The sequence below is a fragment of the Phodopus roborovskii genome, unplaced genomic scaffold (genome assembly GCF_943737965.1).
Source record: "Phodopus roborovskii unplaced genomic scaffold, PHOROB, whole genome shotgun sequence".
Lineage (NCBI taxonomy): Eukaryota > Metazoa > Chordata > Mammalia > Rodentia > Cricetidae > Phodopus > Phodopus roborovskii.
This window is the reverse complement of record NW_026126619.1, coordinates 5,004,794-5,018,932: the sequence shown is the minus strand read 5'-3', so window position 1 is coordinate 5,018,932 and position 14,139 is coordinate 5,004,794. Positions and strand designations below refer to the sequence as shown.

Below are 14,139 nucleotides of genomic sequence, written 5' to 3'. Positions count from 1 at the left end.
TGTTTCCTAAAAACACTACTGAGTAAAAGTAGAAGCTGAAGGAAGTTGTGTGCAGTTGGAGAAATCCCTAACTGGATGATTCTTAGGAAAACCTAACATGATTATTGACTGTTCTCTTACCTGCCCTTACTCCTGAGCTTATTTTCACTGTGCATAATCAGCTGAGGAAGTACCCACAGTCACTACAATCACTCCATCACACTTTCCATGTAACTTTTCTATGTTACTCACAACACATCCCTCAAAACACCTGCTCCAAATACCTCTCAGCAATCATAAAGTATCCTGAAACTGAAATGTATCGAAGAGTTAAAGAGAGAATTTATTTTAGTCATATGAATTCTTGTGGCTTTTTTTTATACATATGCAATTTGTTTTATTTGGTCACCCAATTTTCAGCAAACGGAGAAGACCTCAGAGAATAGACTGAGTACAACCCCTCCCCCGACTCAATATACCACACAGTTAGGGACATATACAATGCTCATCTGCTTTAGAACAACAACCACATACCCTTTAGAAAGAACACTGGTCACTCACCTGCAATCCCTTGTTTCTTGTCTGGCTGCTCAGGTACCCTTATATACTCCCCTCTTTAGATGAGCAGTGAGCACAGGGTATAGACCCTCATTTACATAGTAAGACACACATCAGACCCAGGCCACACAGATCTTTGGCTTTTACTTGCCCAGGACAATCCCCCTACTTTTAGTACCTACCAATTCCTTGTCTTAACTATATCTTTAACCAATCTATTTTCTAACCCAACTGCTATAAGCTTGCTAGTTAAAGTTCCAAAGCTCCTCAGCTTTGGAAACCACATTTCCCTGCCTCTGGCCTTACCTTTTCTCAGTGCACTGTCCGTTTCTATTCACCATCAGGCCTCTGTAAATGCTACTCTCTCCCCAGTAGTCACCCAAACACCTCTCTCATTCTCAACCTGTGGTAACTTGGGTCCACCAATCAGCAACTCAAACAAGAAGTCCTGACTCTTGTGTGGACGTGCCTCCACACTACTCTGAGTACTACATCCCAGGTCACTACACACAACGGAGAGAAATTTATGACTGCTTACATGTCCACCTATCCACTCTAGCGGATAGCAAGCTGTGCAAAGGCAACATGGGCCATCTTGTTTGTTATTAACTAGACCAAATAATGCCAAGTTTAGCTAAGCTTTGGGATTGCCAACGCCTCACTTCTTAGTAGTAAATAAACAATTCTGCTTTAAAATGTAGCCATTTACTTAAACAGAATTCTAGATTTAATATATATATATATATATATAGTGTAGAACTGCTAGGCCATATAAAGGTGTGTGTGTGTTTGTGTGTGTGCGCGCATGCGCTCACACGCACGTGCACTGAAGAGCGTCTGGAACTGTGGTGGCTAGTTTTATGTCAACTTGACACAAGGCAGAGTCATTGGGGAAGAACTGAGGGAATGCCTCTTTAAGACAGGTCTATAGGCAAGTCTGCAGTGCATTTTCTTAATTAGAGACTAATGAGAGAGGGCTCTTGCCAATGAGGATGGCACCACCTCTGGGCAGGTGGTCATGGGTGTTGTAGAAAGCCAACCCAGCAAATAAAAAAACAGCATTTCTCTACGACTTCTCCATCAGTTTGGGTTTTCAGGTCCCTGCCCTGGCTTTACTCAGTGACAACATAACAAGCTTAAGGTCAAACAATCCTTCTCCTCTCTTATCTTTTGGTAATGATGTTTTATCACAGCCATAGAAACCCTAACCAAGACCAGAACAGACTATATACATACCCTTAGTATTTGTTAAATGAATAAAAACAACACGCAGCTGGAAGTACTTTTTCAGGTATGAAACCGTTGGGGAAGAATGACTATGGAGGAGGAGAAAAGAAAAGAGAAGAAGGCTGTGAGATTTTTAGCTTGTAAGCTGAAGAAGGATGGTGTAAAAATAGGCCATGGACAACGTAAAAAGGGCTGGGACTACAACAATGAAAGAAACAAGAAAAACAGGCACAGAAGTCTCAGGAACATTTGTCCTGAGGGACAGGTTCAAAAGTGTTTAGGACATAAATTAAATCAATTAACAAATTACCCATTACTCAAATAGGTTTTTCTGTTTTTCAATTCTCAGCTAAGTCCTTAAAAACAACAATCTAACCCTGTACCTTTTCAGTTGCTGAACTATTATCATTTCTTAACAGCAAACTGGACACTCAATGATTAGTAAAGTATCAAACACATGATGATCTAATATTTGCTACACGAAGAAGTTAACCTCTAATTTAAATGGTTAATGGCATTACACAAATATAGACTGTTAACATTTTAATAACATATTGCAAACTTCTAAAACATCAAAATTAAATCTTTTTTAAAATGCACTTCTTTTTAAGTTAATTATTGATTTATTTTTATGTGTATGAATGTTTTGCCTGCATGAAGTTTGCCTGGGGCCTGTAGAGGACAGAAGAGAACCCTGGGACTGTAGTTACAGACAGCTCTGAGTTGCCATGCAGGCCTTGGGAATTGAACTCTGGTCCTCTAGAAGAGCAGCAGTACTCTCAACTTAACCACTGAGCCATCCCTCCAGGGCCCTAAAATTAAATCTAAAACTAAAGGAATGAAGTGAGTCAGGGACGTGGCTATGGGTAAAAGCACCTGCCTTGCAAATGTGAGGTCCTGAGTTACAATCCCCAGAACTCGTGCAAAAGCCAGATATGTAACATGAACCTCTGAAATACCAGTGTTCCTAAGAGGACCTGGCAGGCAGAAACAAAAGAATCCCTGGAAACTCACAGGGATTTAATTAGCTTGGCACGTTTAGTGGGAAAGCAAGAGTCTCCGTCCCAAACGAGGTGGAAGACGCAAGCACCAACATCCAAAGCTATCCTATGACTTCTATAGGTACATCTGGGCATGTGTGTGCCACATTCATTCTCATTCTCTCTCTCTCTCTCTCTCTCTCTCTCTCTCTCTCTCTCTCTCTCTCTCTTTCCCCTCCCTCCCTCCCTGTCATCCTTTCTCTTTTCCAACCACTTCTCTCAGTGAATACAACAAATTATACACGTTCACAGAGTAATGACACAATAATATTCCTATGGGTGACTTATGGAGGATGACATTACCCCATGAGTTTAACAGATGTGTCATCTGCTGTCAGTGTTCAAGGTCAGTTTTCATTATTTCATATGCCAGATGCTTCCCTGAAAAAGGTCTTCTAAAAATAAGTACAAAAACAATACAAAATTTTGAACAAAACAAAACTTTAGGTGACATTTTTGGAAACAATTCACAGGATAAAATATAATGAGTTAAGATGAGCATCTGCATGCTATATCATGCAAAAGTGGAAAAGATACTAAATGTTCATCAAATTAGAAAGATAAATTTAGGCACACAAAGTGAAAACCCATATAGCCATTAAATGTAAACTGTGTGATTAACAATGATGATGCGTAATTTTAAAAAACAGATTATGTACCAGAAAACTAAGTATAATCCCATTTATAGGCAATCACATACTTGCATTAAAGTGAGTTAGTTTACTAGACTTTAAGGTGCTATTTTCAACCCTGTACCTTTGATTAGCACTAAACATCTATTTTTCCTATGTAGTTTTAATTACCTAGGCATTTCTATTTGCAACAACAAGTATTTGTAACAACAAGCATAAATGTAAACAATGCTAAGAAATAAAAAGGAGATAGAGGCTGAGGCAGAAGGATCGGGATTTCAAGGCCAGCCTGGACTACATGAAACCTTGTCTCCAAAGCAAGCAACAACAACAAAAACAAGTGCAGAAAGCACTGAAATCTTAATAATCATTTATACATTTTCATATCTAAGATAAACACACTGAGATTAGACATTTTAGTGTGAAAATGACAGCTGAAAGAAGTAAGTCACAATAGACATTTTCAAAGGAAAAGACAGATGCTCTGCCCAATGTACTTTGGAAGGATACAGAAATTGCTGAACATGAGATCTGTTCAAAACTTTTAAAAAATACTACAGATTAATTAACATGCCTTTAACAAAATACAGCATTCAAATCTGGATACAGCTGCATCAAAACTTTTGTTAGGAACAAACACATACAAACAAATATTCATGCTGCCAGGTACTGTTTTTATGGTATGATAGGACAGTTGCACACACGAACCTTGGAAGCTACACTGCATGCACATGGCCTGTACAAGATCAACCCAGACAAAAATCTCATGGATGAGGAAGGGATGTCACCAAGTCTCAATTCTAGCTGAAGAGCTACTGACAACTGATAGCTGCCTGAGGACAGATAAATCAGGGTTTTTTAGGGATGAGGCCTCCACACCTATTGGCAGCACTAAGCAAACTTGGTGGGTTTCAAAAACAGAACATATGGAATTGGGAAGGAATAGGGATGGATTAGGGGAGGAGTTGGAATAAAGAGAATGGAGAGATGCATTTGATCAAAAAACTCTACATGAGTGTATGAAATTCTCAAGTAATAAATGTTTTAAAATAAGCTTTGTAGAAAATAGTTATAGATACTATTTATTAATGATACCATGCTTATTATCACAATCTTATCTTATGTACCAGATACAACTCCATGTGAACAACATTTTCAAAACGCAACTTTCCTGGATATAATTTAACACAGAGGATATTCATAAAAACGTTCGAGAGCTGATGATTCTCCAAGAATCTACAAGTGTTCCAAAGCACAGATATTTCCATTTCTGTATTATATACTTTTATATATTATATAAATATAAAACATCAAGGTAAGGACAATTCACGAATGTCCATGCAAACCTGTATACTTCAACAATTACTTCATGAAGAATCCCTTTCCTACATGGCTACCAAACTTGAAGAAGGCATCAATTCATACCTCATCGAATCCAATCTCCTTTGTATTATCTAACGCTGCAGACAGTGACACTTTGTACATCTTGAATTCTTGTAGGAGGCCACGTTAAACCAAAACACAACCAGGTCAATATGGGGTAATAAGTCAAGCTACAGCTTTCTATCAGGTGAGGCTCTATCCACAGACTTCCCCTCTCAATGCACATGACATACTTAAATAGGTTACTAGAGAGGTGACAGCTGAGAGCAGCTTTCACTGCCTTCCATGGCTTCTAGAGGGTGTCGTTTCAGAAATGCCTATATGATACATGACAATGTGGAATGTCTCCACCCATGAGAGAATGTTTGAGTCAAGTGGGCACTGAGGACAGTAAGGCAGAAGTGAGGCCTGCCTCTTTATGGCTTAGCCAGCTCAGCAATGAAAAGATAAGCACCCAATACAAGTGAGGTCAGGAGATTCTGGCATATGAGGGCTCCATAAAGACACTCACAAGAGACTCTGTAATTAGCACCACTACAATGTATGGACTACTTTCATCGCCATGCTACCAAGGAGCCCTTTCCTAAATGGGCACCAAGGGTTTGTTTAAAGATACTCATTTTAAACTAAGTTACACAAACTTTAGTAATCAGTAATATATCCCACTTTGAAGAAAACCTAAAATACAGATTATTGTACTGTAATAATGGCTACTTAAATGTCAGTTGTTGGCATATGCTGTTTTGATACCAGGCTCCCCTCCCCCCCTTGAGACAGGAGCTCCCACTGCTGTCCTGGAACTCAACATGTAGACAGACCAGGCTGGCCTCAAACTCCCCAGAGGTAGGCCTCTTTTGCCTCCCAAGTGCAGGGATTAAAGGTATGTGCCACAACACCCTGCCTCTCATACAATTTTAATGCTGTAAATACTGTCATAGTTGCCCAGGAAAATTATGGGTTTGTTTTCTATGAACCCTGCTGTTAAAAATTACAATATTCAGTTTTAAAAAAAATAAGACACTGTGCACCTACTGGAATATAATGCAGATAAGAAAAGTTAAGAAAAATGTCTATGTAAAAGATTTTCTATTTTGTCTGAAGGCACACTTCTAACAGGTAATATATAAAAGGGTAAAAATACGGTTTAGAAAGTGCAAAGAATCACTGTGTACTTCGGTGGTCAAGACCACTTACACTTTGTGCTTTGAGCAGTGCCTTAATAAAAATAAGCTGGGAAACATTCCAGGAGAACAAGAAGCACAGAGGCTTATGGGAACATCTAATGTGAAATCAATGGTCCCAAAGGCTTTAACCAATCGCCCAAAGCCCTTCAAACAAACTCCTTGCTTCCCTCTGTGTATGCAGTGCTTAAACTCTGATGACACAGAATGCCACCATGCCCTAGGAAAAGCAGAACACAGGGCAGAGTCACGGCTTCTGGTCAGCTTCACTACAACTGTACTTTCACCAAGCACAAGAACATCTGTCAATCTCTTGATCATTTTCTAGATTAACAGATGAATCTCAACTGCCCTTTATTTTGACGCTGCATCAATCTGTCATTAAAATATTCCATTCTTTTATGAAACGATGACACTACCAGTGACCAAACTACTTGTTTTAAATTCTCTGATGGACCAAAGGGGGAAAATGTATTAATAAGTGACTGAAATAAATATGGTCATGTACATAAAATCCAGAGATTCAATAATGGGGTATAAATAAATACTTCACATTCTTAATCAAAACAAAAATATTCATTCTTTTCAAACTGAGACCTGAACTGTAACTTGGCTACACTTTGTAAATTAATTCATGGAGTACATGGCTTGATGTTCTTATTCATAAGAGGCAAATCAAGCACAACACGAAAGTCATTTTTCATGTAGCTCAGAAGCCACACTTCGTGTCCTGATTAAAAGTATCAATGATCATTGCTCACAAGTAAACTGAAGAAATTATGCTGCATAGTGATGACAAGTTGAGATTATTTTTTTCTTTTGACACAGGACTTTACTATGCAGCCCTGGCCATCCTGAAACAGAGATCCACCTGCCTCTTCCTCCCATAGTGCTAGGATTAAAGGCTGGTGTCACCGTGTCCAGCTGAGATTGTCTTCTTTACTATCTCAGATATGATTCTGCCTATAACTTGTCTCCAAAAACAGAATACACTGAGGTATAAAAATCAATGTAAATAAGTACATACCGAATGCAGTAATACATACAAATTGTTACTAGAAGAAAAATTAATTCTATATTCTGGAAAAAGGGAGTATTTCTGTAGTAATTTCCTTTATAAATTATAAAAAAACAAACAAACAAACCCCCACATGATCAAGTAGTATTTAATTAATGATCAGAAAAACCATCTTGGCAAGTCCTAAAATTTAGGGCAATTTTGAATTCTAGATTAATTTAAATGTAAAACTACTGCATCAAAAGCTCTCAAGTGTTACTTATAACAAAAGATTAAAGGAAAAAAAATGTACCCACACAGAGAAAACTCTCAAATACGAGACAATACAATCACAGAAAGATTGAAGTGTTTCTTCTTCAGACTTAAACTAGGACACTGGGTATGGTGGCACACTTTTAACCCTAGCACTCAGGAGGCAGAGGCAGGAAGATTTCTGGGAGTCTGAGGCCAGCCTCATCTATGTAGCAAGCTCTAGCAGGACTACACAGAGAGAGAAACTGTGTTTAAAAAAAGAAACAGGTACCTAGACTAAAGCGTGGGCTCTGCACTCAAGAGTTGCTTTAGAATTCCAGTCATTCATTCATTATGTTAGCAACCTTGAGCACAGGAAGGCAGCTGTGAGAATTAAAGTGATAATGTTTCTTCTAAAATGCTGGTAAGTCATGACTACCAACCCTAACTTAAAGGAACTGCTAGAGGTCTTCAAAAGAAAGGTATAAATAAAAGATGCCTATTATTAAACAGTCTCAAAGCAATGAAAATAGCACCTATAGCACCTTTAGGAAGTGTCAGGAAATAGCATTATAGTGGAAATAAAATAATGTTTTGTCCTTATGCCTAAAAAAAGGTTTCTAAAAGTCCTGTCTTTTAGACTCTGCAATGTGTTTCTGTCACTGGTAGAGCACAGAGGAGAACATGACATGTAAGAGAGAGGGGTGGCAAAGCTTCCTCCGCTCTACCCAGCGCTTCTATCTGGTTACACCAGAAAATGCTCAGTCACAGACTGCAATCACACTGAAGCTAAAGCGAGAGAGCGAGAGAGTCTTGGTTATGACACTTCAAAGTCAGATCACAGAACTGCTGCCAGGAAGCACGAAGCCAGCAGCTGCGGAGAAGGCCGTCTACCAGCAGCAGGGTAGTTGCTGATCTGTACCAGCACACCCCATATATGGCTAGATTGCCCATTTACTCCTGGGAAGTAAGGGCCCAGCTTGGGCTTGGCGATTTGTTTAATAAACTTAAAAAAAATGGATTTTGGAGGATTTCAATAGGAAGTCTAATGGGCCATCAACATAAAGTATCATAGCTTTTCTAAAGGTGAGCAAGCAGAAAAATAATTTCATGTACACTTTAAACAGAACCTTTAGTATTTTTATAACTGATCCAAAACCTTAACATTACATCGTAATAATAAAAGGAAAAAGTTACAAACTATAAATGTATACAGTTTAAAGCAGACTGTTCATATGTAGCACCTCAACTATTCCGCAGCAACTAACTCAAAATTAACCGCTTCTAGTATCTCTAACACTTTGCTTCTTAAGGAAAAGCTACACTACACCCTTCCTACATTTTACAAAGAAGCTTTCAACGGGTCCCTTACGATAAAACTTGTATTTAAGAACAAAATGATTTAATATTAAGCTTATCTATAAGTCTGTCTAGTTGGATAAAAGGGGGTATTACTCAAAATTATAAAAGAACCCAGTTTAACCTTGGGTTTCACTATAGAATCTACCTCAGATTCTTATTAAGTTGTTAACTAATGGCTCAACAGAATGTATTTTCTCCACTTAAAACTGAAGAAGGTCTAGGACTTTTAATGGAATGGGATGATACTTAGAAATATTTTAAATCTCAAAAGAAAATGTACAAACATCCATTTCCAAGTTTTCCAAGTATTTCATAAAAACACAAATTCTATAATATTGGACCAATATTCTAAAAACATGGATATACATGCTTCAAATGTGTGTGTGTATCACAGTATACAAATAACCGTAAGACTTATTCATGAAAGGAAATATAATATACAATTCAGTAAAATTCTTTTAGTAAGTCAGCACCTGAAAACATAATGGGTCCTGATTCTTTTAAGTTTGGGGAAATGAGCTCCCAGATACTATCCAGCAATAAGTATTTTAATAACAAAGATGGACAGAATATGAGTACAGCGAGTCCTTTAAAAGAGCACATGTGTCTCTGCTACCACAGTTATACAAAGAAAGATTCCTTCTGGTTGGCAGTTGGATGGAACCTTAAAGAAAACTAATTTGGGCTAGTAAAGAAAGGGAGGATATTCTAGCAGAGGAAAAAGAGACTGAAATTAAAAAAAAAAAAAGCAAAGCTCCATTTCCAATGAAAATAAGTTAACCAATTCCAGTTATCAAGCATAGGCTAATGACTATGTTTTAAACCTGTATTAGTTAAGAGGTCAGACACAACACAGAATTGTTAGATCATCTGAAATCAGTATTATCCTAAACTAAACCATACATCACACACACACACACAGAGAGACAGAGACAGATGGGAACACAAATTGTTACTATAATACCAGGATAAAAATATAAGTGCACGGAAAAGGAAAAGAACTAATACAAAGATAATTCTGAAGAAAGGACAGGTGACTGCCTGGACATATGTACATAGAGAGATGAGTAAACTGTAACAATAATGTCTAAATTTATCTTGAGCCTGATGACATGGTTAACAGAAAGAGAGGTGTCAATATAAAGCAGTGCTTAGTGAGGAGTGGTGGTTTTAGCCTGAATTGTAAGCTGGAATTCATGGTGATTTATAACTAAAGATGAATATTCAGAATGCATAAAAAGCATTCTACATAATCTCAAGACATGAAAATATAAACAAGTGGCAAAAACAGTATAACTCAATCACAATTTTTTTTTTTTTTTCTGAACAGAATCCCTTAAAGAAATGTCTTGTGAAAACAAAGTAGCTGTCAACCTATGGCAAAGAAACAGATCAGAATATATGTGACTACTTAACGATACATATTTTTAACTAAAATTACAATATGTAGTTATATTTCATTTTTTAAGAGAAAGCTGGGTGCTGAGCTGGGTGCTGTAAAAGAATTGAAACTGAAAACTGACTTGAAAACCATTGGCACAAAGAATAAGTTAAGATGTTGAGATTAAAATCAAAAGGCTAACCTCAAAATTGTCACTCTTGCATTTTAGGCACATCAGTAAAGACCAGCAAAGGGCATTCTACACATAACCCATAAATCTTGAAAATGTTCACAAAGCATGCTAAAACACAGATATAATCACAGACTATACATAAACTCTGCAGGTGAGTAATTGCCAGCTAACGAGACTGAAATTGTACTCTAGACTTCAGGTTTAGAGGGGAAAAAAAAAAAAAAGGGGTCAGATAACAGCACCATACATCTGAAAGAGGAAGGCCAACTAGAGACCAGGACAGAAGTTTGCTTTCTCTCTATTTCTCTATTTGGATGGCATTTCTGTAGCTAGTGATAAAGAGCAGTAGCTGGATTTCTTTCATTGCTTCCAATGAGAGCTCATTCAAACAATAAATACAAACCATTTATAAATGTAAGGAAAATGCAGGTGTTAAATGTAGTTGTGGGTTGTGAAGTACCCAGAACTTCTCTCCTGTAAACAAAAACTTGAGCTATTTTATCCAAACTAAAAAGGTGAGTGAATATTCGAATAGACTAAAGAGAAATTAGGCTGGTCAAATATTTTGGTTATGTTTTATATTTTGGTTGTGAGCCTAACCTTTAAAGCCTGGGCCATCTCTCCAGCCCTATTTCAGTTATTTTGTGATCTTTTGAGTATTGAAATATTCAACTAGTCAGTTATGCAAATGGCATAGCTCAGAAATTTCCCCTTATGTGCCTGTCAACACAAACAAAACCCTCAACAATAAGGACTATAAATGAGTGCACTCACCAAACCAACCACCAAGTTCAGTTACTCAGGAAAGTATCAGTGGGTCCAGCTTTCTTATAGAAGTGAAAACTAAAAAACAAATCTTTCAAAGCCGATTCCATGTATTTTCTACTGTCTAAACAGCTTTTGCAATATTTAAAAAAAGAGAGAATTGCCCTCTTCCTCCAAGCTAGTACAATTCTCCACATAGAGTAACATATTTCTACTTGGCAGTGTTAGAAAACACACTGATATTAACCATTTATCCAAGTATTCTGACATACAGTAACAGTGTTTCAGAAATAATTCACACTGAAACTCGCAAGGACATTTGAAAGGAGACTAAGATTGTTTTTGGTTTTTTTCATTTTATATAATTACATTTTTTAATGCCAAAGCTGCTTGTCAAAATCATGCTTTGTGATCTTGAATTATACTTTGCTTTAAGCTTTGGGCAAATGACGTTTGCATTACACTAGAGATACCAAGCTGTATTTTTCACAGGGTGCCACTCTGAATTCCAGATCTGTCCTGCAAATTGTCAGTCATTTCAACCCTTCCAGCCAGCTCTGTAAACAAAGGCTAAACGCCAAGTGTGATATGAGAGCTTGATTAAATAAAACTTAAAATGGTCATCACTTACTAAAGCAGGAAGCAATATAAGGAAAATATACCATTCCTTTCTAAAAGGTATAAAGTTAAGAGTCACAAAATGTAAAGTTCAGATACAAAGTGTGAAGCCTTAAATTTCAACCACCCAAACAAGTTTTTACCACAGTATTAATCAAAATAAAGCTGATTTTCCACACACACAACCAGGACGAGTTTGAGTTAGCCAGAAAAGTCTTTTTCATTGTCAATTTTGTTGCTTAATATGAAAATATAAAGATTCTATGCCATAGCACCTATTACTAGCACTTGAAACTTGCTTTCCAAGCAGGACTCCGAGGGTTTTGTTGCTTTTGGCTTGTTAAAGGCAAAGCAACATTATCTCTGGATTGCCAATAGTTTCTCCTTATTTGGCTAACACTGAGAGATCCCAATCGGACTACTATAAAACTTTAACATGCACAGAGCATCCATTTTGAGAAAAGATTGTGATTAGCTTTCTTTTTTTTTCTGCCCCCACCCCAAAAGAAAACAAAAACAAAACAAAGCTTGGCAACTGTCTTTGAAGAGTGCAGTGTTTATCCTTCTCTTTCTAGCCCTGGTGCACACACTCCTGGAGCCAGAGCTCAGGGAATCTGTGACACTGCGACAAACTCTTCGAGTACAGGAATCCATACATTTCAGTGGAGAGGTGGGCAAGCCCACTTGGGAAGGCTCCCTTACCCGGTAACACTACCACCCCCTCCCTCTCTTTCAGCCTGTGCAGATTAGCTAATTCAACACCCAGTTTCCCCCTCCCCAGTGACCAAGAGTAATAAAGGAGAAAACAGGAAATCGCTCGCTCAGGGCACCGGGGCTATGGTTCTTGATTACTATTATTATCATATCATCATCATCATCATCATCACCATTTGTGATCAATCCCTAAAAAGTACCCCCAAACCAACGTCCACCTCCAGGCTAAAGGGGGTCCATCTGCCCAAGGCACCCTGCTAGTGGTTTTCAACTACTACCCCACCCCCCAAAAACACACACACACAAAAACCAGTGTAGCACTGACACCGGGCCTCGGCACAACCCATCACACACACACACACACTCCGGCTCGTCTTGACCCACGGGTGGCGGACACACGTCCACAAATGGCCCATCAGGACTCCAGGAAACCAGCCGGCCGGGCCTGGAGCCGGCCCCGTCCGCCGCAGCAGGGACGCCTCCCGCCGGCACCCCCGGGCCTGGGGACGGGCGACCTCTTGGAGAGGCCCGGGGGCTCGAGCGGGCGGGCGGGCGAGCACGGCCGGCGTGGGCCCGGGGTGGGGGCTGGGGCCGGGGCCGGGGCCGGGGCGGGCGTGCGAGCGGCCGGGAGGGCGGAGGGCGCACAGACCTGGTGCAGGGCGGTGAGCCCGTCCACATTGGCGTAGTTGATGTCGGCGCCGCGGTGCAGCAGCTTGAGGACCTCGTCCGTGTCCCCGCTGGAGCAGGCGGCCAGGAAGACGGCGCCATCGTCGAACTTCACCTTGGTCTTCTGCCGCTTCACCACGGGGGGCTCGAGGTCCGTCTCCGAGCCGATCCAGCGCTTCAGCTGCTCGTTCCGCTTCTGCTTCGCGTCCGCCATCTTCATCCCCGTCTGCTGCCGCCGGCTCCTTCTTCTTCTTCTTCTGACCGCGAGCGGGGGCAGGGGACGCGGCGGCGGCGGCGGAGAGAACGGCCCGGAGCCGAGCTGCGAGCCGGGCCGGGCCGGGCCGCGGAGGAGGAGGAGGCGCTCGAGACTTCCAGTATCCCACAGAGCACTGGGGCGAGCGCGGCGGGGCTGGAGCTGCTCTCTTCCTCACACAGACGCCCGCCCGCCCGCTCGCCCGCCCCCGGCGCGGCAGTCAGTCACTCAGTCCGCCCGTCCCGTCCTCCCGTCCCGCCCGTCCGCCCGGCGCGGCGTAACTTCGCGAGATCGCGCGCCCCCCCCCTCCGCGCGCGGCCAGTGCGCACGCGCGTCCCGCCTAGGCTCCTCCCACTCCCCGCCCTCAGGCCCCGCCCGGCCCAGGAAGAGAGCGGCGGCGGCGGCGGCGGGAGGAGGGGAAGCGAGCGGGTGTGGCTGCGGCTGTGACTGCGCGGGCTGGGATGGGACGGTGCTGGAAGGGAGGGAGGAGGCCGGGAAGGGAAGGTTGTCCTGCGGGACCCGGGGCCCCGACCGGCCGCAGGGAGGGAGGGAGGGAGGGAGGGAGGGAGGGAGGGAGGGAGGGAGGGAGGGAGGGAGGGGCGGGTGGCACCGGGCTTGAGCCGCCTCCCCCGGGCTGCGCGGTGCTGCGCGTCTGCCCAGGGCGCAGGGCTCTCCTATTGGCTGTGTGATTTGAACGCAGTGCACACGGGTCGAGCTTCAGGGGCCTGGGGGTGCTCGGGGGACCCGGGAGCGAGGGCGTGGTGACAGCGGGGTGTGAGCCGTCCCTACCGCCCCGGTGGCGGGGACCGAGGGGCTCGCCCACGGGCGGGGGTGGCGGGCGCCCGGGGCGGGGCGGGTGTAGGTGACCTACGGTAATTGCGGTCGGTCGCTTCCTGCTGACACCCGCAGCAGAAATGTCTTTCCTCTTAGGCTCGCTT

The 14,139-nt window shown here is 41.7% G+C and overlaps 1 protein-coding gene across 4 annotated transcripts in view; it reads right to left on the bottom strand.

Annotated features, from left to right (window-relative positions):
• The window catches only part of Ppp1r12a (protein phosphatase 1 regulatory subunit 12A), a 102,193-nt gene extending 88,965 nt beyond the window's left edge, over positions 1-13,228 (bottom strand). For all 4 annotated transcript variants that reach the window (XM_051206429.1, XM_051206432.1, XM_051206431.1 and 1 more), the window contains exon 1: positions 12,932-13,228. In XM_051206429.1, coding sequence (XP_051062386.1) covers positions 12,932-13,168 — 237 coding nt within the window. In that variant the 5' untranslated portion in view covers positions 13,169-13,228. The remainder of the gene's footprint in view (positions 1-12,931) is intronic.
• Positions 13,229-14,139: the final 911 nt, after the last annotated feature.